Source organism: Hippocampus comes, unplaced genomic scaffold, assembly GCF_001891065.2.
Source record: "Hippocampus comes isolate QL1 unplaced genomic scaffold, H_comes_QL1_v1.1 scaffold36, whole genome shotgun sequence".
Lineage (NCBI taxonomy): Eukaryota > Metazoa > Chordata > Actinopteri > Syngnathiformes > Syngnathidae > Hippocampus > Hippocampus comes.
This window is the reverse complement of record NW_017805695.1, coordinates 3,864,318-3,891,005: the sequence shown is the minus strand read 5'-3', so window position 1 is coordinate 3,891,005 and position 26,688 is coordinate 3,864,318. Positions and strand designations below refer to the sequence as shown.

The 26,688-nt window shown below is 41.5% G+C and overlaps 2 protein-coding genes across 4 annotated transcripts in view; one reads left to right on the top strand and one right to left on the bottom strand.

Moving 5' to 3' along the window:
• Nucleotides 1–434: 434 nt before the first annotated feature.
• inpp5a (inositol polyphosphate-5-phosphatase A) overlaps nucleotides 435–26,688 on the bottom strand; it is a 182,477-nt gene continuing 156,223 nt past the window's right edge. Inside the window, exons 13-17 of one of the 3 annotated variants that reach the window (XM_019882042.1) lie at nucleotides 16,410–16,521; nucleotides 12,217–12,285; nucleotides 10,299–10,335; nucleotides 7,369–7,453; nucleotides 435–485 (exon numbers count right to left, since the gene is read on the bottom strand). In XM_019882042.1, the coding sequence (XP_019737601.1) occupies nucleotides 7,404–7,453; nucleotides 10,299–10,335; nucleotides 12,217–12,285; nucleotides 16,410–16,521 (268 nt within the window). In that variant the 3' untranslated portion in view covers nucleotides 435–485; nucleotides 7,369–7,403. Of the gene's footprint in view, nucleotides 486–5,772; nucleotides 7,454–10,247; nucleotides 10,336–12,216; nucleotides 12,286–16,409; nucleotides 16,522–26,688 lie in introns of those variants that run through there. The other 2 variants (XM_019882043.1, XM_019882040.1) reach the window with 2 other exon arrangements.
• nkx6.2 (NK6 homeobox 2) lies at nucleotides 1,304–4,151 on the top strand. Its single transcript, XM_019882044.1, has 3 exons — nucleotides 1,304–2,094; nucleotides 3,420–3,592; nucleotides 3,742–4,151. The coding sequence occupies exons 1-3, from the start codon at nucleotides 1,626–1,628 to the stop codon at nucleotides 4,000–4,002; spliced, it is 903 nt and encodes a 300-aa protein (XP_019737603.1). The 5' UTR covers nucleotides 1,304–1,625; the 3' UTR covers nucleotides 4,003–4,151.

Here is a 26,688-nt window from a genome sequence, read left to right as displayed (position 1 = left end):
GAAGTGAAAACCTTCGCAATGTATATCTAAGTAGCCTTTCAACTTTGAAGACATATTGTGAATCACCTCGCGTTGAAAACCTTTTAAAAAATCACAATCTTTTCCTCGGTGAGAAAATGAGAAGCAAGGTGCATTTGGTGCCTTTCAAATGACAACATGTTCATATTTCACTCTTACAACCCTACATCTCCATAAAATATTACGGCACTCACAGTGATGACTGGAGCCCGACGCCCTCCCCCACGTCCCCCTCCTTGTGAAATAATGCTGTTTGTCTCCAAAACAAGCATTATTTAACTTGTTTGAAACTTTTTTCTTTACACTCTAATGTTCAGATAACTGGTGTGTGTGTGTGTGTGTGTGTGTGCGCGCGCGCGTGCGTGTGCGCGCGTGTGTGTGCGAGCGCGTGCGTGCGTGCGCGCGTGCGTGCGTGTGTGTGTGTGTGTGTGTGTGTGTGTGTGTGTGTGTGTGTGTGTGTGCGTGTGCGTGCATGTATTTTTTTAAACGTGGGGATAATTTTTAAAAAGCGCCAGATGTGATTATCACGTGTCGTGATCAAAAAGGAATATTTAATGCAAAGCTTTTGTTCTTTTTAAAAAATACAGTCGTAAAATAGTGAAACCATATATTAACGTCAGCAGGTAGTTCGTTAACTATTCAATCAAACATGTAGCAGTTTATGAAAAATAATATGAAATTCAGTTTTGTCGGAAATCGTGACAAGTGTCTATTTTCTGTCACGCTGCCTCGAGTAACGGCTTTTAATATTTTAACTCTATGTAATCGTAATATCATTCAAATGTATATTTCTAGAGATGCGCCATTAAGAAACAAGCGAACATGATGAGTTGCAGCATCTGCTGCATTCAAGTTACTGGAGATTTTGCCAACCTTGCCACGTTTATATAAAAATATATATAAAAATGAAGGCACCAATTCTCGCAGTTTACTTTTACAAATATTTCATATTTCTCGCATTACGCAATTTCAGAGGAAAAAAAAAGTTTGCAACTATGACGGATAGTGCAATCGTTCTGAAAGTACCCAATGGCTTTGTTTGATTGAGAAGCAACAATAATAAAGACGATTTCTCGTTTAAAATGATAATGACATATACGAGCCGACTTTTTAATGTGACGGCCCGCTGTGAAGCGTCTCTAATAAATCCATTGAGTCTTCTTAAGAGAGGAGTCTTGAGGTCCGTGTTCAGTGAAGTTCCTTTTTTCGATCGCGCTTCCAGACAGCAGCCCGCCAGCGCAGCGCACTTCCTGCTCCATCCAATCGGAGCACAGAAGCTCTCGGGTCTCGTCCAATCAGCGCACGGTGGTCCTACGACTCGTCCAATGGGAGGTGTGTGCGTGCAGGTGGCTGCGCTGTTATCAGAGGCTCCTTGTTCGCCGGCAGCACACAGCCAAGAGTGCGTCAAAAGCGGTCAGAACATCACAAGAACGTCCGACTTCCTGTCACTTGGCCCGGAGCCCAAGCAAGCCGTCCTGCAGCAGACTCACCGAGGACATCCGGAAAGAAGTCGGCGTGATCCCGCACCGGGACAGTCGGGGAGCGCGCCCGGCCGGAAGAATCCGTTAACTTTCATTGGCGACTTCCTTTTGATTTCATGTTGACAAATGTTAGCTGTGGGACAGATGGAGGCTAACCGGCAGAGTGCTTTCGTCCTGGGCAGCACCCCGCTGGCGGCGTTGCACAACATGACAGAGATGAAGACGTCCCTGTTTCCGTACGCGCTGCAGCAGAGCCCGGCGGCTGCTGCGGCGGCTGCGGCCGGCTTCAAGGCGCCGTCGCTGTCCAGCCTCAACTCGCAGCTGGCCACCGGGGCTACCCCGCACGGAATAAGCGACATCCTCGGAAGACCCATCTCCACCGCCGGCCAGCTGCTCTCGGCGGGCTTCCCCAGGATCAACGGCATCAACGGGCTGGCCAGCACCGCCGCCGCGGCCGCCGCCGCCGGGATGTACTTTGGCCCCGCCGTGTCCCGCTACCCCAAGCCGCTGGCCGAGCTCCCCGGGAGGGCGCCCATCTTCTGGCCCGGCGTCATGCAAGGCTCCCCGTGGAGGGACCCGCGCGTGCCCTGCCCATGTAAGTACCTGCAGGCATGCGAACACTTCTTAGCTCTGCGTCGTCTTAAATGTCATTTTAAGTACTTTCACAAAACAACTCGCAAAGTGCTTCAAGTCATCTCTAGCAAATATTAAAAAGAAAACCTGCAAATTATCCCTTTATGCCAAGAGAAAAAAAATGTTCATTGGACTGCCGAGAAACTGAAGGCTTGATGCCATTTTCTGGAAGCGTTGAGAGGTGTCAAACTTATTGTGGTCAATGTTTCCCTCATAGGAAGGTTATGGCAAAAACCACCTCAATGTGTCGCCTCATCATTCTATTACATATTCACGAGTGCCCCTGAATGTGATTGATATTACACTGTCGTTTATATTTTATTTTGAACGAAGACTTCGTGGTGAATAGTGGCAAAACGTATTATTGTTTATCATCCATTTATTATTATTCTATTTTTGAAGAGATTTATTAAAAAGAAATGCTTAAAACGAGTTAATGTGAAGACAGCATTTTCCGTGCATATTTTGTGACGAGTGAAAAGAGCAATTCCATTTTGCAATAAATAAGAAGTAAACACTTCATTTGCTCGAGTGGGCCAATCCCATAAAACGAGCTGGCAGGCCGGATCTGCATCTCCCCAACCCCCCGGCCCCCGGGCCTTGACTTTTTGACACATGCTTAACACTTAGAGTTCCTACGCACGCTGAGATATTTTAGTCTGTTAAAGTCGGCAAGTGCATTTGATTTACATAAAACACGTTTCCCAGAAGACCAGAAAGTGCTTCACATGTAGTTCGATATTCCTGCATTCAGCTCGAGAGCGCAGCAAAAGCGATTGGTTTAAACCAAGCCCACACATCTTTATTGAGATACAAAGAAGCTGCTGTCTATGTCTGTTCTAGAAATTGTGAAACAAGCAGAGCGTGAAGCCATCATTGGCCCCACAAGTCTTATTTCGTTTCTTACATATTGCATGCAATGTTTATTTATATATTTAATTATTATTATTATTATTGCAGTATTATTATTTCTTCCCATACATAGCTGAATAATAAATACGGAAGCACATTTTAAAGTTCAAATCAAATTCAAAGAAAACAAATTAAATGCCCGCCAAATCGTGTTTTAACTTTTAAAAAATATATAACAGTCACAATAATAATTATTATTATGCCAACTTTGTAATGGCTTGACTAAAAAGCCATATTAGATCTAATCATAATTCATTTTCAGGTCATAAAACAGAAAATTAAATCAAATATAACTGAGGAATATGTTCTTTGCATAAAAAAAAATATATAAAAAATACGGAGCTGAACCATGCAGGCATCTTTGTCTCTCTCCAGCTCAGTCGAGCTTAATGATGGACAAGGACGGCAAGAAGAAGCACTCCAGGCCCACTTTTTCTGGCCAGCAGATTTTTGCACTGGAAAAAACCTTCGAGCAGACGAAGTACCTCGCAGGCCCGGAGAGAGCTCGCCTGGCCTACTCGCTAGGAATGACCGAAAGCCAAGTCAAAGTAAGGATGCCTTAAACAGAACAAATCAGATTCATATTTAGTGCCGTTTAAATGAGGCTGAGGTTTAAATGTAGGTTTTATTTGACGTTTTTTGTGTGTTTTTGGAGAGGACCTGTTGAGCATTGTAGCCACCTTGTGTCCATTTCCAGGTGTGGTTCCAGAACAGGAGGACCAAGTGGAGGAAGAGGCACGCGGCCGAGATGGCCTCTGCCAAGAAAAAGCATGACTCGGAGACGGAGAAAATGAAGGAGAGCTCGGACAACGACGACGACGATGAGTACAACAAGCCGCTCGATCCCAACTCGGACGACGAGAAGATCACGAGACTGTTGAAGAAGCACAAAAGCGGCGGCGCGGGTGGCAATTTGGCCCTCATCAGCCCCTGTAGTAACAGCTCGGACACCTTGTGATGACCCCCGAATCCCCCCCCCCCTCACCCAACACCACCACACGACCAACGTGGGGGTGGTCCAGAAGAGACTCTTTCGGAGCCCATTTACACCTGACGTTGTAGAGAGAAGACACCGAAGGACACGCATGGGACAACAGGAGTTCCATACAAAAAAAAAAAGTACACACAATCTGGATTGGTACATGAACCACAAGCGAACCTACGTGATTGTTTGGAGCCACATGAGTAATATTAATTTTATCCGCATATGATTTGGAAACGATTAACGGAAGATTTGAAATTGTGTGAATGAGAGTGAACTGTTGTTTGTTTTTATGTTCCCTGTTATTGACTGGCGATCAGTCCAGGATGTACCCCAACTGCAATAGGCTCCAGCGCACTCCTGACCCCGCGGACAAGCACCACAGAGAAAATGGCTGGATGGATAGGTATTATTTGGACTTGCGAGTCATTCTCGAGATTCTTCTTTTTTTTTTATGATGCGGATTCAACAGCAACATTTCACACGTCAGGTGTGAACGGGCTCGGACGCTTTCAAAGCTCAAATTAAGCAGGGTATCCACTGTCCTAAAAGGCTCAAAGAGAACGAAAACGGATTGTTAAGGGGCTGCACGTCGCAGCCCGAAGACGACAAAGTATATATGAGATTGTATTGTATATATTTTTTACAAAATAATTTATGTTGTTTGAAGCGGTGGGGAGGGGGGTAAAAAGACTTATGTCCTCCACGCAGCCCTGACGCGCTTATTTCCTCGCAAACAGAGCCACTGCTTTGGTTTCACTTCTTTTTAAGTCGCACACTGTAAATAGGCCGTGAAAAAAAAACATGTAATTGACACATTTCTGTGTTTAAGTCATCAGACATACATCGCGATTGAAAACGGGAGTGTCTTTTTTTGTTGTTGCTTTCAAAGAGTATTATAATTATTGCAGCATCCAGGGAGGTTATAGAGAAAGGGAAAAAAAACACTTTGTATTATGAATAAATTATTTAACAAGCATTTGTTTTGTTTTTTTGTCTTCATGTAAACTGAATTCGTGTAATTAGAGATTATATTTTATGAGTGACTTCTATAATTTTATTGTGTTGTATTGTTTAGTTTACTCGTGACATTTTCATTTCAACTCCAGGTGTAAATTCAATTCGCAAGATCGCATGCTTCAGGACCCAGCTTCCATTTTATAACATGGGGTGGGGTGGGGTGGGGTGGGGGGGGGGTTCAACTAAACGCAACAAGTTCTGAGCTTGAGGGTGTTTTTTTTTTTAAACCACGGACAGAATTTTATGAAAAATACAAAATGCCGATATTAAATGAGAATTAAATTCTCAAGTATGAGGTTTTTACACGTTATGCTTCTAAACAAAAAATCGAAGAAAGCATAGCGGGGCTAAATTTTGGGGGGATTATTTTTGTCACAATGGGGAGCTTGATAAATTTAAATTTACCGTCGTTTCATCCACTTTGATTATATATAGGCCTAGATAAATAAAAATAAAGGTTAACATTTTGTCGCAAAACATGGGTATCACATTTATTGGCATGAAGTGTTATTTGTCAATATTATACGATTGACTACTGTTATACTATATTTGGCATAAATACCACTTCAAATACTCGTAACTATGAAGCAAAACATTTGTTGTTTCATTATTTTAATGACGTCTGCAACAAAGTCTATAGAATAAAAAAATGGATCGAATTTATGATCAATTGAATGGTGGAAACAACAACATTGAATCGTGAAAAAAGGACAAGGAGGCGTTGGGTGAGCTCTAATGTTGTTTATTGCTTGACAACTGCATCACCTGCAGGCCACGAGGCGCTCCACAGGGGCTGGAATAAAATCTCTATTTGCTTTGATACTGTAAAATGGAGTGAAGTTAAATTGCGGCTTATATCCCTACAGTAAACTCACAATGAGCAGCAGGAACAAAAAACGAGCAGGAATTTGCTTTTTTTTGTCTCCGTCCCTACTTGTTTGCCTAACAGTTCAAATCACACAGAAAGAAAACGCAAATTATGCAGCAGGCACGAAATTATTTTCCACTTGCAGTGATTTAAATGAAAACAAAAATCACAGAGGATCAATCTAAAGACTTAACATGTGTAGTGTAATAAATCCAAAGCATAAAAACAAAACAGCCTTTCCCAGTCACGTAGAAATGCTTTTTTCCTTTTTCTGCACAACAGACTGTTGCAGGCTACATGGAATGCAAATAAAAGCAAATTCTTTTACGTGGTCTTTTCTTGCATTTAGAGTTACTCTCCTCTTTTTTTTTTTTGGAAACATATCCTGATCATTTTCACACTTCATTTCTGTGTACTTGGCACCATAACAGCAGTAACAAAATTGACAGAAGGACATCCACGGCTATACCTAAAATATTACATTCAGAATCATATTATTATTAAGGAGAAATAAATTAGAGTAAGAATGATAATGCAATAACGTGAGAGTGCTATATATGAAATCTTATACACTTTGCAAAGGTCTATGGCACTGCTTTAAAACATTCTTGGAGAGGAATAAATCACTGTGGCTGGACACTTTCTCGTCATTACTCAAAGGTCACCGTGGCTGCAAGGATCTCCCAAACACAAGAATTATAAATTAGCTCTCTTTTAAAAAGTACAGTATATAAAACAAGACTCAAATGATGTGGTCAGGTATGGCAGCGGGCAGAAACACACACACACACACACACACACACACACACACACACACACACACACACACACACACACACACACACACGTTATATTTATATATTGACGGCTGAAATAAACTGAAAAGTTATTTCAAACGAAGAAACGAAGATCACTAAAACCAGCAACACGCCTAATGTTATACTGTCCAACGTACAAATTAACTTATTCAAATAGATATATGTCTTTTGCATTGCACTTTTTTTTTCTTAAAAACTTCTTACATACTGTGTGGACAAAGGAAAAAAAAAAAGGCAATTATGTGTAGCACGACCGATTTTTTTCGATTAGAGTTCTGGCAACAATTAGGCCGGTCCCATCCGTCCATCCTCTTCTATTTCTTTTTCTGAGGGGCGCTTGGGGTGGGGGTGGGTTGGTGAGGTTGCGTGGCAACGGTGAGGTCAGCGATGTGTGTCTTGTCTGGAGCGGGGCCCTCACACCCTCGGGTGCCGGTCCACATTTTCAACAAGTGTTTTATGGAGAGGGAAAACGACGTGCTTTCAACTGAATGAGCTGTGAGGATGGCTGCTCAGCACTGCTGGAAAAGTTTGGATAGCTTCTTCTTCTTTAGTGTACGGCTGTGCAAAGTGTATGTGCGTGGATGTGTTTGCATGTGGCTGTGTTCAAACGTGTGTGGGTGTGGGTGCGTGTGTGTGTGTGTGTGTGTGTGTGTGTGCCTCTTCTTGTGTTCTCACAGAGGCGCTTCACAGAATATATTCTCCCCCCTTTGGCAACAATTTCCTGTGGGGTGAAAAACAGAATTTTGTTTTTAAGCACAACACTCACAAAGTAGAAATATAAAGGCGACATTTTCAATTCACACTGAAGCTCAAGTTTGTGAGTAAATGTCTTAAAATGGCTGCAGCATTTTAAGCAATTAGCAAACGTGATGTGTGAGCATTTATACTCGGACAAAAGGTTTAGAACACGCCTCTTGATGAAGTCATCAATGAGTCTTCACGTTATCAAGAACATTGTGAGCAATCAAGTCTTTGCTTTCAAAATTAAGGTTTCTGTTCTGTTCTGTTCTAGAGGGGCTTTGGCCAAGAGCACAAAGGTAAAGTTGAATGAGTCTGGGGTGGAAGAATGGCAGAACCCTAACTTCAACCCCATCAAACACCTTGGGATGAATAAGAACAGACATTGAGGCTTTCTTCTCGCTTATGAGTGTTCTCTTACGTCACACATACTCTGAAATTGGCAAAATTGGAACCATCGTAGTCCGTCCATCCATTTTCTATAACCCTTGAACTCGTTAGGGCGAGTGGGAGCTGGAGCCCATCAATCGGGCAAGTAACTCGTTATTCCTAGACTGGTCACCAGGACATTGCAAGGAGTGGAAAAAGTTTTGGCTCAACATAAATCGAAATGAGAAATTGTCCCCCCTCCCCCTCATCAAACTATAAAATGTATTGCAACAACACAGCACACTTGATAAACAGTTGGGTCAAAAAAAAACAATTTGTGTCAAAATTGGGCAAACCCGCATCCTGGATTAATTTGACCCAACTTCAAATTTTTCATGGTGGGTTGTTTTGTGGAAAATTGGGTCAAATTGACCTAAGAAGTCGATTGGTCCAATTTTGACCAAAACTGGGTTGGATTTAACCCAACTGTTTTGAGAGTGACTGTGTGGTAAGGCAAGACAAATTAATTTATCCAGCACATTTCATACACAAGGCAACTCAATGTGCTTCACACATCGGAAATAATTTACAAACAGAACAGCTGACGAATTTTGAAGGAAATGCACAGAGAGAGAGAGAGAGATCAAAAGTCGCTTAAAATTACTTCAAGAACATACATTGACATTTAAACCAATTTTTAAAAAAGTTTAAAGACATTTAAAAGCAAAGGAAAACAATAAAAATATCTTTCCGAAATGATTAATCGAGTGTAGTTGTGAAATTGATTTTAAAAATGCTTAAAAGATCTTAATCAAACGAATGTGGAAAAAAAGCATATATTTTAACTTGGATTTTAAAGCCTTAATTCAGTGGTTCTTAACCTGGGTTCGATTGAACCCTTGGGGTTCAGTGAATCAGTCTCCGGGGTTCGACAGAGCCTCTGCCATGGAGGTTAAGACACACCCGACTCAACAGGTCAACATTGTTATTGATGATACTAGTGTAGCCTGTACTACCGGAGACAAATTCAATGTGTGTTTTACATACTTGGCCAATAAAGATGATTCTGATTCTGATTAAATTAGTTAGGACACGCACACTTGGCCATCACTGGCTGGTTAATTTTGTGCACAATTAAAAAATGTATACTTTTTTTTATACTAATTGTGTTTACTTTCTATTTTTTAATAAATATGTTTTTTTTATGTCTTGAATTTGTAAAAAAAAAAATCATACATTTTTTTTTACTAATGAACGGTAGGGTGGCCTGGTGGTCCAGTGGTTAGCGCGGAACCTCACAGTGCAGAGGTGCCAGGTTCAATTCCAGCTCCGGCTTCCCTGTGTGGAGTTTGCATGTTCGCCCCGTGCCTGCCTGGGTTTTCTCCGGGTGCTCCGGTTTCCTCCCACATTCCAAAAAGATGCATGGCAGGCTGATTGAACACTCTAAATTGTCCCTAGGTGTGAGTGTGAGCGCGGATAGTTGTTCGTCTCTGTGTGCCCTAAAATTGGCTGGCAACCGGTTCAGGGTGTCCCCCGCCTACTGCCCGAAGACGGCTGGGATAGGCTCCAGCACCCCCCACAGCCCTTGTGAGGATAAAGCGGTTAAGAAAATGGATGGATAATGAAGGGTTCGGTGAATGTGCATATGAACTGCAAATTTCCCCAATGTGGGACAAATAAAGGTTATCTTATCTTAACTGGTTGGGTTCAGTAATGCTAACAAGCCTTATTACTTGGGGCTGTCTTCACTTGTGCTGGCAACTTATTCCATCTACATGCAGCACAACAGAAAAATGCTGCTTCACCATGTTTGCTTTGAAACTCTTGACTCCACTAAGAAAATCTGAGTTTGCAGACCTCAGAGCCCAACTGGGTTTACGTATATTCCAATTAGCATTTCCTTAATTCAGGACTTAAACCAGTAGGTAGTACGTTCAGCGAAGACCGAATGTTTACTGAGATGTGATTGGGATGTTCTTGGTCTATATGTGCCTTGTGAGTGCCTGGCGACCAGTCCAAGGAAGTACACCACTTCTCGTCTAAAGTCAGCTGCGATGGACTCACTGGCTCATTGCCATGACAGTGCACAGTGTACATAATCTAAGGATAAACTTTTCAGTCCGATGTGAAACAAAATGCTCTTTGGCAGCAAACCGTATGCCATCTTGATTAGAGAGAAAATGCTCCGGCATTTAGTGACTCAATCCAAATGATTATCTGAAAATCCAGACTCCCAAATTTTCATCACTCACAATTCCAACAGCACGTGTCCTAAGACATTTGTCCACAGTACATATTGAAACAAGACTCTTCAACTTTGATTCGTGAACCATATGTGCAGAGAGATTCAGAAATCAAATCAAACAATGATGAGTAATTGTAAGGAAGAAAAAAAAAAGAATATTTACCACGACATCACTGCACCACACAACACTTGTGCTTATTTGCATTACGTTTACCTGCCCCCGCTGTTATTCGGAAGGACAGGAAGACAGGCTGGTAGGAGGGAGAAACAAATGGCAGTTAGAAGAGGAAACTATGTCAAAAAGGAATATTCAGATGGCACCAGAAAAAAGCAGTTCCTGAAGACTTTATTATTTATGCCCCGCTTGACAAGTGGAAGCTCTCGTAGCCTCTGTGTGACACAGAGGTTAAACTCACATAGCAGGGCCGTGTGTTTTGGAGCCCTCGCGCTAACAATATGGGACATTTTTTTAAACATAGCCAGCTGTGATTTTAGCACCAGTGTGCGGCTGGGAGGTGAGGGCCCGCCGCAGTATGCGCCCACGGGCTCGGGTCACCTCTCACACACACGTCGGCGCCTATGTCACAGCCAGTAACCATGAAAGACCTGACTTAAGGCGCCTCTCATTCAGAGCCGGAGCTGCTGTCTGACGCGGCGCACACTGAAGCTGCACTGTTTGACACCAGGGGCCCTCTCGTCTTCTGTGCCGCTCCTCGGCAATATGTTTGTTAGCATGTCACGTATCTGAAAATGACTATTGAGGATACTTGAAATAAGACATGGTGAAAGCGTCTACGTCACCTCAAGCCATGAGTTCTGAAAGGAAACACTGGAAAACACAAGCGTCATCATGTGCACCGCCACGCAAAAATGGGCAGCTAAGACCATGATTTGCTGTGATCTCCTTTCAACGCTATCTTAAGTGCATCAGTTGTTCACTGAGATTACAGAAACGAGGTTCTAAAGTTATTTGTGAGGATTTCCAAATGTTTTTCATTTATCGCGCTCGTGACTGGTGGACGTTTAGAAGACCTTTCCAACGGCAATACATTTGCACTTGTTTGTACTCTTTCCTCACTTTCTTGTTGATTGTACATTCCGTATATTATTAATATAACAGTAGTGTATTCTCATGAATACCGCTGCAGTGTCAACTTATTTTCCCTCATGGCAATAATAACGCACCGACCTCCCTACCTACCAAGCAATACAAACAAAAACAAAACCATTGTCTAAGTCGGTGAGTCCTTAACTTGGGTTTGATCGAACCCCAGGGGTTCGGTGAACCAGTCTCAGGGGTTCGACGGAGATTCTGCCATGGAGGTTATGACATCACTGGCTGCAGATGATCACATTACATTGCTTGTCCAAACAGTGCTGTGGAAATTTTAGTTCGCTCAGTTGACAGCATGTGACTGTTGTGATAGTAGGTCGTGTGATTATTATTATGATTTTTAAATGTTTTAACACATGCTATGTCGAGCAAAAAAAGAAAGTGGTCGGACGAATATGTACAAGATGGATTCACATGCATCATGGAACGTGATGGGACTCGGCGTCCTATCTGCATGATTTGTCATGCCAAGTTGAGCAACTCCAATCTCGCACTGGCAAAACTGAAGGAATACTTCTTGAATCATATTTTTAGTTTTCACTCAGGGTTCGGTGAATCTGCATATGAACTGGTTGGGTTCGGTACCTCTAACAAGGTTAAGAACCGCTGGTATAAGTATTGTAGCAGTGTCAAATTACACGGTTCACACACAGTTTTTACAAAAGTAGTATCTTTGTCGAAGATGAAAAAAGTACAATAACACTGCATTATATGAAACGAATACAGACAATACATTCATACTAAATGAGAAAACTTAAATGATGGCACTCTTGGTTGGGTGTGTGGGTCTATGTGGGCCCCACAGTTGCGCTGATGAAAAAATGTGGCACCCTCCAGTATTCAAGTTGACCATCCCTGAACTAGATAAAAATTGGGACATCAAGTACAAATGATTACACAAGCCTGTATTCGTCTTTGTCAGTTTTACATCGTTGACTTTCACCCTCAACCTGGCTACGATCTGTCACGCAGCATCCAACTCATACACATCAAGCCACGCAGAGCCCCCTTGTGTTACCTTGTGGTCCCCCATGCAGACATTGGCTCCGATATTATCATAGAGTAGAGACTTCTCCTCATTTTCTGGCTGCAAACAAACAAACAAACAAAAAAAAAAACAAGATGAGTACAGCAATTGCCACAATCACATGTGCTTACATGAATAATCAGCAAATACTTTGTACATAGGGTTGCATTCATTTGGCGCATGGGCCTTGGTCTGGTTTGTAGGCTACGTTTTCGGATGAACATTACGGATGTCATGAAACACAACTGAAATGAATCCCTTGACTAATACAGAAAGTCTAAAAGAAAAAAGTATCAAACCGGCATTTCATATTCGCTGCGGAGGTTCAGCAAATTCCCCATTTGTAGAATGTGTTTTGCGAATTTTTAGGCTTGGGGCATAATAATATCAATATGTATCGCAATCGACACTATATCAATAGGAAATTCCTTTGATAGAAAAAAATCAGAAGGCAAGCACCGGCATTGTGCATGTTGCAGGCAGCGTACAGCCGTCTCCAAACGCGAAGAAGAAGGTAAAACAATGAAGAGGAAGCAGCTAAACCGACAGAGTACAACTCTTGGAATAAGATTACAGTATATTGTGCATCCTAATACGATTAAACACCACCAGATGGACACGTGATGTGCAAGTAAAAGAGTTCCCTGTCTTTGACGTGCTATAGTGCCACAGTTAGCCATGTCCGACCCTCGGCATCGCACTGAAGTCACAATCAGGTAAATGAAATATGAATGGCCTATGGCGATAACGAGTCCACTAAAAAGATAAAGTTGTCCTCAACTGATCGGTCAACGCTAATGCTTGCACTGTGAGAGATTATAAATTCAGCACACTAGTATGAATGTTGAATAAAGGTAAATGTAACTACCAACGATCCTGCTTTGGGGTAGCATCTAACGCAAATAAGTAGGAATGTGCATCTCTCAACAAACGATGCTTCGATACAGTTATCGATACGTTAGGTGCGAAATTACCCCAGGACTGTTCGATCTGAAAGTGGAACGATTTGATTCAGTTCCACTCAGTGAGATTACGAGTCGATTCGATATAGTACAGCTCAGTTCAAAGCGGAAGGATGCAGTGACTTTTTTTTTGGTTGCCGCTTGGCACACATTAAATGAAGTTCTTGCTAGGCATCTTGATACATTTCAAAGTGGAACAATTTGATTCCGTTCGATTTGATACACTCGCATCTTTTAAATCAAAAAAATGTTTTCAGTTCGAACCCATTTTTGTTACGCCCCAATACAAATACACATTAACACTGCACTGAAGGAGGAGCAACTGTGCATATTACGCTACATTACAACATACCCAAAAACAGTTCATTGTTTTTCTCAGTTTAAATTAATCAATACCGACCGATATGAATTACCTATATGGTGAAACATTTTTGAGCCCAGCCCAACGGAGCACATTATGCTTAAAAAGATGCTTATTTCGTCCTTATATTGACCAGTTTATTTGACTTTTTCGTAGTTGCGCTGACCTCTGATTAAAATTTTCAAATAAAATTACCTGAATTCAACGTTTTTCTCCAAGTCCTTATTTACAAGGTAAAAATCAACATCTATGCCTATCGACAAACATGAAGTACTTGTATGGCGATATACTTTTCAGTCATATCGCCCAGCCTGAGAGACTTTGATTTGAAAAAACCCACAACAAACCGCAAAAGTATAGTTTCGGCCATCACCGACAAAACAACCTCTCTCATCGCCGCATCCACTGAGCCGAAAACACCTTTTCAGATCTGCTTTACAACTTATGCCCAGCGCAGTGAAGAGAAATGAAACACAGCAGTCATTTATAAAGTGTGTGTTTTGCTTCTGAAACCCGATGCACTGCCGCGGTAATCTCGAGCCTATCTGAGGGAATCGTGTTTCAATTTCCCTTTGTGCACACAAAGAAGCTGTTACCCGTGCAGACGCGTATCTGCAGACTGGAGAATAAATCACACTTGTCTGGTTGAACTAAAGAGTTTTTAAATAGCCCCCCCCCCTCCCTCCAACACACACACACACACATTGGGACATGGTGAGGTGCACTGGCGGTTCAGAAGAAAGAGACAGGGAGCTCGAGAATGAACCATAAAGCGAAATCCAAATTAACTTCAGCCCAATCCTGCGACGGAGCGGGGTCAGCACGCACAGCGGCGCCACCTCACGCTACCTTTTTCTAGCGGGTCACGCACTGGCACCTCTCTATATGTCTGCTCGATGGCCGCGAGCCGCTGCCTCCCCGAGACCGCGCATACATTCATCAAAGGCACACTTGATCATTTACAAAGGCGGCATAAAATTGTGGATTTTCAGGCTGCGTAATCTTTAGACAGATAAACAAATTACCCGGGGCCCTCCGGCGGAGGAGGAGCGCTCGCTCGGCTAAACATTCATTACCGGTGCTCCTGGAGCTGGTGCTGTGCCGCGTAGCCAGCAGGCAACCTTTGGCGTGTTAGGGCTCGGCAAGCAGAAAATAACATGATGGCGAGTTAACCGACCGTGCCATGATAGATGACGCCACGCGCTGGCCTGTTTACAGGCCCATGTCTCAACAATCTGTAACGTTCAGAGCCGGGCAGCGTGTGCTCAGTGAATCATCAGCCAATCTGTGGACACACTAACTGTCCTCCGTATTACTAGCAATTAGCTTTTACTCCACGGAAACACCGTAAACAGCCGTCGAGATGCACATATGAGTGGTTTTTTTTTTCTTCATCGACACTGTTTTTCTCCAACTTACCCTTCTACAGTTATTGTTTTACTGTTGTTGCTGCGGTCAGTGAAGAAGAAAGTTCAGGAAGGAATTTCTCATTTGTGGTGAACAAAAGAAAGTCAAACTTCCTGAGCGGCTCCCTGCTGAGGACTGTTGGGGGTACAATATACTGCTGCATCTCTTTTCACAGCTGAATGCTGCAATGTTTGCCTCTCCACACCGAAATATGTGCTCAGAATCCAACCACAAGGATCTAAGATGTTTAGTTTTTTTTTTTTTGGTCATGCACGCTTTTTTTTTTTCATTGAAATGATCATGTGTGGAAAGCATTGGGCTGCATGGTGGCTTTTCCAAGCGATCCAGTAAACACATTCGTTTGCCAGAGCAGACTGCTACACAGGCTGTGAGAGGAGAATGCTGTTTGAAGACTTGAGGAAGGCCACAAACTGTGGCTTGATGAACAAGATCCGGTCCCTAGGAAGTATGTGGGCCCGATGTACTCAAGATCCCGATTTGCGGGTGCTGAACGGCCTGATCACTCAAAAGATTGCACACACTGTAGGCTGCAGATGCAAAAGTGGTGGAGACCGCTGTATTTCATTAAGATACTTAAATATGTACCCGGGATTGAATGTCTGGATTCTTAAAAGACAAATATTTCCCATTGGCAGTGGATGAGTGTTAAAATGGAGTTTTTGTGCTTTGGATAGTTGGAAGTGATGTAATTGGAAGTGTTATGGAAAGAGGAAAACAATCATATTGCTGAGTCACTGAAAAAACATGTGTCGCTCAGACAATTTTAGGGAAACCAGCTACCGCATAAAAGACATATTTGTATGATTTCACTCATCCCGAGTGAGTGGCAATTTAATGTCTGTGCCCACTCTGTGCAATAATACGTTCAAAACTTGGGACAGCACAAGCTGAAAACCGCTTTGGGAGAGGACAAGAATAATTGCACTGCTGAAATGTCCCAGATAAAACAAATAAAACATGCAGAAGCAGATTGGAGTCTTGTCATGGATGACATGGCATGACTCCTTCCTGTGACTGTCTTCAACTCGGCCCTTAAACTGGCTTAGTTGATATGTTTGCGCTAATTTTTCTCAGCATTCCCAAAATGTTTACAAGGGTGGGAGATTTCACTCCACCGCTTTCAGACGGTGCTATTTAAAGACACAAAATGCAATGTGTTCCTGCTTTAACAAATCACATTGCCAAGTGCTAAATGTATCAATATCCTCATCCGACAATGCGCAAAACGAACAGCGCAGCAAGTTAGTGTGATTGTCAGACACTATCCAGGTTGCACCCTGTTGGTTGATCAGCTTCCATGTGTGTTTGGATGCGCAATCAAGTTTGCGGTGCTTTCACCGAGGTGTAAATACCTTAAGGAAGAAGTGTATAAGTATCCTAAATGAACTTGGGTGGCATTTATGAAGCTTGGTGATAATCAGGATGAAGCTCACCTTGGAGACAAGATCTCTGGCAGATGAAGACATAAGGATTCGGTCGCACCAGGCGGGGCATCTGGTGTTCATGTACTGCTTCCCCTGACTGCTGTCTTCGCTGTACGGGTAACTGACGGGAAACAAGTCGGACATAATGGTTGATATCAATCAATCAGTTAGATTTAGTTTCGGTTTTGACGTTTGCTTTTCAAATTCAGTTCATCCATTTTTAGAGCATATTACTTTTTATTTTTTCAAAAATGCGCCATTTTAGTTTGGTTTTTATTCATTTTAGTAGAATGTCTCATACAAACTCAACAACAACAAAAAAACATGACGTAAAATAAAAAAAATAAAAAAAATTAAATGCTTTGCTTCCCTTGCTGCTAAATTGCAAATTTCTCAATTGGACTTCCAGATGTGTGGCTGTTATTTCCCTTGAGAAGGATTGCACGACATGGCACTTTTTTTACCCACGACAGACAGAGCCAGAGAGACAGATAGACAAGTAGATAGATAGATACAACCATTCACCCGTTTATCTATCTGATCAGTTTTTGATTCAGTGGTGCAATATGTCTAATGTACATAGGTGCAAATCTAAATCACACGTTCAATGTATGCCTCTTGATTAACAAAAAAAACAAAACAAAAAAAAACTGGCCACAGACTTACAAGTTAAATTGTGTTTGAACATCGTTCTTTCATTGAAATTATCGGAGCCTTGCTAGACTACAACCAAAACTTGTTTTGACATTTCAGACGTTAAATAGCAAATGGAAGCGTTTATTTTGACTTATAGGTTTGTCTTATAGGTATTAAACATTTTATGCACCCATTTTTTGGCCACTCCTCTGATAATTAAGACACTTTTGCTTGATTAGATTCATCTTTGGCAACAGTTGCTTCCATTTCGACCGTGTGCGAGACCACGAAAAAAAATGGAGCAATCACCTGTGGGGTAATACCTAAAGAACCAGACAGGTAAGGACGATCCATATTAGCATTAGTCAAAGGTTAAAGCAAAAACATTTAAATTGACTGAAAACTTTTTATGCTTAAAATGACTGCGCTTAAATAACCCAAATTTTGTAGTGCAGAGGGGCGCACACTGATTCTTTGTAATATTGTACATGATAAGTACCGTATATATATCCTGTCCAAACGGGGAGAGTTTCAAATACAAAATCAAAAATATTTAAAAATAGAGTGTTTGTGAACAACCGCTCTTGTTCATATTTTAAATTGCTTCATGTTTGATTCTTCTGCAACACATTGCACAATTATATTCTCAGCATTATTTAACAAAGAAGAAATTCGAATTATGTCTAGGCTACATATGGCATTGATTTTTGTTAATATACAGTATATGTGACTTAAATGTCTCCCATTACTCCATAATGACAGATATCATCGCATTTTGACTTCAGTAAATACTGGTTCACCACTGCCAACTATTACAGCAATCAGAATAAAAAAAAAAAAACCCAACAAAAAACATAATTAATTTGATATATGGTGATTTTTGCCACATATGTCATCACCCTGGAGTATGTGATTTGTGGGCAGTCCTTAAGACAGATGGCAATAGAGATAAAGCTGTGAGCGGCGTTACTACATATGCATTTGAAGTGACAACAAATGTAGTCGCCATCTTTTAACAGATCATTTCCGAAATGTTCCTACACATCCTACACATGCGATACAGCAACTTAATTTGGCTATGATGCGGAGTACGAGCGTGTCAGAACGGAATGTTAAGCGACGATCAAACATCGTCGTAACTTTTGTCCGCTCGTATAAATGTAGGGGATGTCAGGGTTAGCGATGTCTCGCCAACGTTGACTTGATTTGTTCGTGGTACAGTGACTTCGTGTCAAGGTGGGGAGGGTTTTAAGTTGGCTAAGAAGTCATTTGTTTCTTGTCAAACCCGCAGCCGCAGTCCCATCCTGCCTGCCAATAATCATGTACAGTGTGATTGGAACACACGTCATAAACACTTCTCGCAGAAACGACAAAATAAAAGTACATATTCCAGGTGTCAGCTTGAGTGTGACGAGCTGCAACAACAGTGCATGTAACTCTGCGCATATGATATTTTTGACAAAATCTATGGAACACCGTGACTATCAACGCACACACGCTTGTGGTTTTTTTTTTGTCTCCCTTCTTCATTTTTTGAAACGACGGAAATCTGTCGTGGCGACGGAGGTCTTTAAACCCTGGCATGAGTGCATACAAATCTCAAGTGCCATCTCAAATGATGAGATCCATGCGAGATATGAATCAAAGTGTTGAACAGGATGGAAAACAATTACAGCCTCTGCTTTATGGCACAAACTGATCAAAGTATTTTCAAGAAAACAACAGGAGGTCCATTAGCATGACTACTCATCTGAGTAATCTCTTGAATCAACACATACGAACGGCTTAATCAAAGTAATGATTCGGTGCCAACTGCACAGGTTGTGAGAGTGTGTTTGGTGGAGAGAGAAATGAGAGCGAGGGAGGGGTAGAATAACAGCGAGAATGAGAGCAATTTAGGCGGAGTGAGCCGGGGAAGACGCAGTTGCCGATATATATGACTACATCCGTACACAGTCATCAAAAACAGATTAGGTGCGTCGGCAAATGGCCAATAGAGATTGCACATGTCTTGGAACAGCAGGAAATGATCACTTGATTTAAGCAGAAGCAGGCGTCGCGCCGGGCAAGCTGATAAAGATTTACATTGTTGAGAATTCAATTTGCCCATTCGGCTCATCAAACGGCTTCAGATTTACACACCGCCAATCCAATTTGTTTGCCGGTGCTCATCAGGGTGGAAGGGAAGGCTTGCATACCCTCATACCAATCCAATTTGCTCCTTCAATAGCACATGTGCTAACTGTAGCAGAACACAGAGTGACGGTTCTTTGCAAGCGGGGTTTTTTCATATTTAAAAAAAAAAGCAAAACACTGGAGCAATGGTACTTTTCTAAAGATCTGGCAGATGTAATGGAATGCAAAGCTATTGATTGAAAATAATCTGAAATCACGATGCCATTAACCAGTGGTGGACAACACAGCACATACAACATCTGGAATTGCACCGACTTTTCATTAGTTACACAAACAGCTCTCTACAAGGCAACATACTTCAATCCAACTGCAAACAAGTACAACAACAATATAAAATGTAGTTAAGGCAATACTTCAAGTCAAGTCAGTCAAGTCAGCTTTTATTGTCAAATATGCTCTATGTGGAACATACAGCACAGATGAAATTACTTTCCTCTCTCAACCACAGTGCAAACATGTAATGCTAAAATTTACGTTAAAATTCCACAAGACATAAACATATAAATATGTTAAATGAAAATAAATAAACAAATAGCAACAACAGACAACCAAGGGCACTTGTGATTATTGTATATTCGTAGTTACTTTTTTAAGTGCAATAATCGGATGTCAGATTACCACCAAACAATGTAAATTAGGGGGGATAACACGACATTTTTTTTGTGGCGTAAATATCGACATCAGGCCAAATGATTCGATACAAAGTGATTGTTTCGCTTTTGTAATGATACAATTCCATACGATGAAGGTGATTTCGATACATTATGAGACAGTAACAATGGCGTTTCTGTAAATACATTTACGCTAATTAAAAGGTAACACCACATGAGCACAATAGATTGCAGTTTCATTGGATTTTATTTTGAAACCAACTCAGCTTTACTTAGTCCAAAATGTAAAAAAAAAACAAACTCCAAATTGCCTTCAGAACAAGCTAGCTCTCTGAACATTTTAACATAAACAGAGTGAAACAGAACAAGCTAGTTCTCTTTTTATGCACTAACATACCTTATTATCAGAATAAGATGGTTCTTTTTATACATTAAAAAAGAAAGGGATCTTAGAATAAATAAGACAGCAACACCTTTTTGGATGTGCTGGGCTGCTAAATTTGACTTGACTTGACTTGATAATAATGTATGTAGCATCACGGTGTAAAATAAAAGATTGGTTTAGGTATGTGAGACGGATGGAATTTTTTTTTTGAATGCTCTGACCAAAATATCCAAATGTCATCAACACTGAAGACAAAAGTGTAGCAAACAACACACAATCTGAACTTGTTGATTTTTCTTTATGGGTATGTATTTGCAAACAATTTGAATAAGCAGGCTATAATACCTATATTTTTTATGAGGTCATCAGTTCAGAGGAACTTGACCAGAAATGTTGCATACTCTGACCAGCATTCATTATGTGGCCGATTAGTTTTCCATTATATTTCCAACGAAACCAACACACACTGTAATACTGCGCGTACCGTACGGTATGTGCGGCATCACGTTGCTTTATCTTGAGCTAGTGAAATGCCAGGGTGTAGGCTTTAGTGTATGGGGTTAAAGCAGGGGCATAAAGAGGGTTAACACACACACACACGCACACAAACTATCACATGCACAGGGCCCCCCACCAGGTGAGCAAACAGACCTGCGGAGTGAAACTTAAAGAGGTCCCCTACCTCCAATTAGCATTAATAGCACTTAAACCACAGGGGAAATGCATGATTTTTGGCATGCTAATCAAAAGGCCAAAGAAGCGATCAGGGATGAAAGAGAGCACGAAGAAAAGGTAAAACAGACAGAAGGAGGTAAAAGACCGGGGATAAAGACGGATCCGACAGGAGGCTAAGGGAGGATGGAAAAGAGCAAAATCTTCAAAGGAGATGTGGAGATGCTTGAATTCAGGGTGGCCTGAATGCCTTCTGCTTCCTGAGGGAGGGATGGCTGTCTTAACAGTGAACAATCCTCCTATCAGTGCCCGACGCTATTTACAGCTTTATTGACCAACAAGGCGCAGGTCACGCTGGTGTTGAAAGAGATTGAAGATTAAGTTTTCCTTCTCACTTCCTTCAAACAATAAACTTCGGATATTGTCGGATAGTCAATGACCCATTAGCGACAAAACTTTGTCATTTTTTATGACAACCGGCAGTTGTAAAAGCTGATTATGAATCTCTTGACAATGGCCATTAAAGGGCAATTTTGAGCACCTGTGTGTGCACGTATAGGCTCGTTCCCCTTTTCTGTACCGCACCCTCCATTGGTTGGAAGAGAGATAACAAGCCTTAATGCGACAGCAAACAGTTGAATGGTGTGCTCTGGCTAAAGTGATGAACGTGTCTTATTAGTGAGTTCACAAATTTATCACAGCGCGTAAACGGTCTGAGAGGGCGTGTGGGCTGGAGGCCATCAGTCCTATCAGACCCTTATTGCCCATACAAAGACTAATTACACTAATTAATTGTCCAAGCTGATAACTAGCAGTTGTGTACCTGCACAGAAAAGGTGAGTCAAGTAAGACACACACAGCTAAAAGAAGTGACAGACATTGCCCTTTTCGCTGAAGTTCAAGTAATAGTGTAGTCAAGTCGTTGCACTATAAGGCACACTAAAAGCATTCAATTTTCTCAAAGGCTGACAGAGTGCCTGATAATCCGATGCGCCTTATATATGGTGTTACAGTCTCTTGATATTCCCCATTGAGTTGTTAGTGTTCCTGTGCCATCTTGTGGTGATTATTAGGGGGAACCAATTGTAACGTAAAAGGGTTCTGCTCGACACTAATTGACATGTGCATTCGCCAACACACACTCAAACAGACAACTACTTTGTGAGCTCTGCGCAGCCATTATGAAACGAAGATAATACCAAAAGCATAGTTAACTCCTGACTAAATGAAGGAAGAAGGAGACAAGCAAAACTTCTCATAATATTTCACCCCTTGTGGATGTGAGCTCAGGAGGTTTGTGTGCCTTTATGTTGAATCAATTGTCTTCATAAGTTATGTCTTTCATTTGTTTCGCAATGCCATTTGTATTTATATGTTTCATGTCTGTGTTTGCGACCCGTTTTCACAGGTTGCCAAGGAATAAATCCTGTATTTTTATGGACTTCGTGTCGCGCTTCATGCTACATGCTGAGGGAGCTACATATTGTTCAATATTCTGATTTCTTGGACATATTTTATTGTTTTGTAAAGTGCTTTGTTACAACTGAAGCTATATATCAGCGGTTCTTAAACTGGGTTTGATCGAACCCCAGGGGTTCGGTGAGTCGGTCTCAGGGGTTCGACGGAGCCTCTGCCGCGGAGGGTAAGACACACGCTACTCAACATGTTACTGAGTTATGACACGCCTGCTTGGCCATCACTGGCTGCCAATGATCACATGACATTGCATGTCCAATCAGTGCTGTGGGAAATTTAGTTCGCTTCGTAGTCAACGTGTGACCTTTGTGATAGTACGTCGTTTAATTTAAAGAAAAAGTATACTGATCCCTTGAAATGTGATTAACTTTTTTCTGTTTTTAATAAATGCGTTTTTTTTTTTTTTTTTAAATATCTTGAATTTGTAAAAAATATATGAATGTGCGTATTAACTGGTTGGGTTCGGTACCTCTAAAAAGGTTAAGAACGACTGCTCTGTATAAATAAAGCCGTCGTGAATTGTATTCCCTCTAGCGTAGCTTCATCTCGTGGATGCATAACGCAACCGCAACCTCTATTGTAGCTTCCATTCTATGCGCCTTATAATGCGGTGTGCCCTATATATAAAAACAGTTTTAAAATAATAGGCCATTCATTGAAGGTGCACCTTATAATCCGTTGCACCTTATCGCTTGGAAAATACATGTGGTACACATATTGAATGAAACCCGATAAAAGATCCATCCATCCATCCATCCATTAATTTTCAAATCTGCTTATTCTCAAGAGGGTCGTGGGCATCCCGGAGCCTACCTCAGCTGTCTTTGGGCAGTCGTGGGTGTAACCCCTGAACTGGTTGCCAGCCAATGGGAGGGCACACACAAACAAACAACCATCCGCGCTCACAATCACCACCTAGTGACAATTTGGAGTGTTCCATTACCCTGCCATGTATATTTTTGGAATGTGGGGGGGAAACCAATGTACCCGGAAAAAAACCAAGCAAGCACGCGGAGAACATACAAACTCCATACAGAAAGGTTGGAGCCGGAATCGAACACTGCACCTCTGCACTGTGAGGCTGACATGCTAACCAGTCGACCGCCATGACGCCAGGATAAAAGATCAGAAACAAAAGTCTGCATTTACAAAAGAGAATATCCAACCATTTTCATTGTTTTTAAATGGTTTAATTGGTTACCACATTTAGCTACATATTATATCTCAGTATGATTTATTTGACCACTTGTCAAACAGAAACAAGACTGAATCGATAATATGTAACTTTTTTTCAGCTTTCCAACATTTCACCCTTTTGAAAAGGGATGAGGAATCTTAAACTGAATTCCCCTGCTGGCTAAGTGGTCTTTGCAAACTCAGAATTAATCAAATGTAAAGTTAAAAAGCTGAACCAATTATTTGTGTCTGATGCAAAGAAATTCCCAGATTAAATAAAGCACAGATGGACTGCCGTTTGGTTTTCAGTCTGCTGTATTTACAGCCAGTCAACTTTTCAATTCACATGACACTCTAAACATTGCATATTCTACTTTAACCTTCGCAACGTTTAAATTACCCGTTGATTGAAAAATCATCCGAGATTTGTAGCAACACCTACTCTTTCCATTAGCAAAAATAAATTATGCTTTTAATTGTTAGTTTTATGACCTAATAAGATGAGTATAATCTTCGATCACAGGGACGCTCTATTCTAGGTGACGGTGGGTTGATTAAAGCCTGCCGCAGCTGACGTGGGGCGAGGTCATTTTATTGCAGTCACTTGTAATACCCATGAGGTCTGACTGAGAATAATAAACTCATTTGCAAAACACATTTTTTTAAGTAGACATTTCAATTTTCTGATTGGTTTATTTGTCCATTTTCTTTCTTTCTTTTTTTTTTTGCACCGCTGACCTATCATCTCGGATGATGCATGAGAGTATGGTCCCATATCAAGAGTGTGTAGAGCCCATCAAGAGCTCACTCATTCACGCTTGGTTTAGGGCTTAATGTTTGATTTGACTGCAGACACATTACTCACATTTACTTCATCCTGTTTGTTTTCACACAGTAAAAGGAGGCGAGGTGAGGCCCGACTTATAGTGCGTGTCTGTGTCGGCGTGTGTCATACTGCGATTGCGGATGAGGGCTTGACATTCACATTTTAGTCACAAGCTACAGCAGCAACATGTGATGAATATGACACTTAACACACATACGGTACTTGCTCGGTTCTTTTTTTTTCTTTTAAACATGAAAATATCAAAAGTCTTATGACCAAGAAGACAAAAGTCGGTTTCATTTTAATCGTACAGCAGCATGGATTGCACACTTCCTTGTCTCAGACTCTTATCTCGGAATAAAGCGATGTGACGAAATACTCAGAAATGACGGTGACCAGTTCAGTTTCCCGATATGTAATAAGGTTTTTATACAACTGGCGAGATGGGTTTGACTGTATAAGAATCATAAGAATCATTGACAGGTCAAGGCCACGGAAAAGGCATCATTGGATGTTGTCGATATTTGAAGGGCTTCTATCGGCTAAAACGTCAGAAACGACTCACGGCCGCGGTTGCAGTGTTTGTTTGCGTTGTCAGGGGAGGCCTGGAAAAACACAACACAACATACACACACTCGCAGGCGCACAAAAGATCAGCCAAATGCTATCAATAAAGCAGGGTGTTTGCTTCAGTTTGTGGAGCTGGGAGGCTCGCAGGCACAACATTGGCACAGCGCAGTACAAACAGAGTAAAATGCCATCAGTAGCTCATTGCTCACAGCTTGCTAGGGATCAGCTATGACATGTGTAGCATTTAGTTTCTCCACACGAAGGAAAGAAGTCACAGATGGCCTCAATTCAATCCTCTCTGACAAAGATTGTTTTCAACAAAGCCCTCCTTTCAGTGGCATCATCCCGGGCAATGACACATGACAGTGGGCATTATTCTGCTATTATCGAGACAATGGTCCCTCACCAATTTCACAGTCTCTCTAGTAGTTTGAGTGATGGATGTGCAGATGATTGGAAACAATGTTCGTGTTCAATAGATCAGCTGTTTTTCTTCATGAGCCACACACCCAGCACTGCTTCAACTAAACATTGTTGTGTAACTACTTTAGTGTGTCTCCATAAATGGAGAGAATGCCTCTGAATCAGTTCGGAATGACTTGCTGACAGAGAACAAGAAGCCCCTCTTATGCTGGAAGGAACAGCAACAGTGGCGCAATCGGACAAACCACATATCCACGAGCAAATACACTCTCAGGGGCGGATGACATCATCCGTGCAGCGGTCAGAAGCCTCGCTTTGCAGGAAACGGCTTTTTTGTATTGCATTTTTTTCCCAAGTTTTCACATATATATGTTGTCAAAACAGTTTCCCATTCACAAGGAGCTGCAAAAATGGCTGAAAAAACGGTGATATACATGCCAGGCCTGAAGTTGGCAAACTTGGCAATGACATTTTTCAATGAAGTGTGCATGAACTGATTGTGGATGAAAATATATTTTGATTACACTTCATTGACAATAATTACAAGAAAGACTTTTGCATATGGGACTGCTGGATTCAACCGTGGTGCGGTAAAAATGAGCACTTTGCTGCAGAAGAATGTCCTTTGTTTTCACAGACCGTCTTCAGAACTGAGAGGGACCATTTACAGGCAAATCTATCGTTTTAAAAAACTTCCCTGAAGTTGGCAAACTTGGCAATGACATTTTTCAACGAAGTGTGCACGAACTGATTGTGTTTGTGGATAAAAATATATTTTGATTACACTTCTTTGACAATTATTACAAGAAAGACTTTGGCATATGGGACTGCTGGATTCAACCGTGGTGCAGTAAAAATGAGCACTTTGCTGCAGAAGAATGTCCTTTGTTTTCACAGACCATCTTCAGAACTGAGAGGGACCATTTACAGAAAAATCTATCGTTTTAAAAAACTTCCTCGATCAGACCGGCTTTCATGTATTTCTGTTCAAGACAGGCTTGCGTAAATTGCCACTGAAAAGAAATCCTCACTGCTCTGGACAGTGACTTTTTATCAACACAATTACTCGTAGTTACGGAATTGGAAGAAGGCCAAGTGTGCAATTATTGACGCTTTTGCTGCAGAAGAATGTCCTTTGTTTTCACAGACCATCTTCAGAACTGAGAGGGACCATTTACAGAAAAATCTATCGTTTTAAAAAACTTTCTCGATCAGACCGGCTTTCATGTATTTCTGTTCAAGACAGACTTGCGTAAATTGCCACTGAAAAGAAATCCTCACTGCTCTGGACAGTGACTTTTTATCAACACAATTACT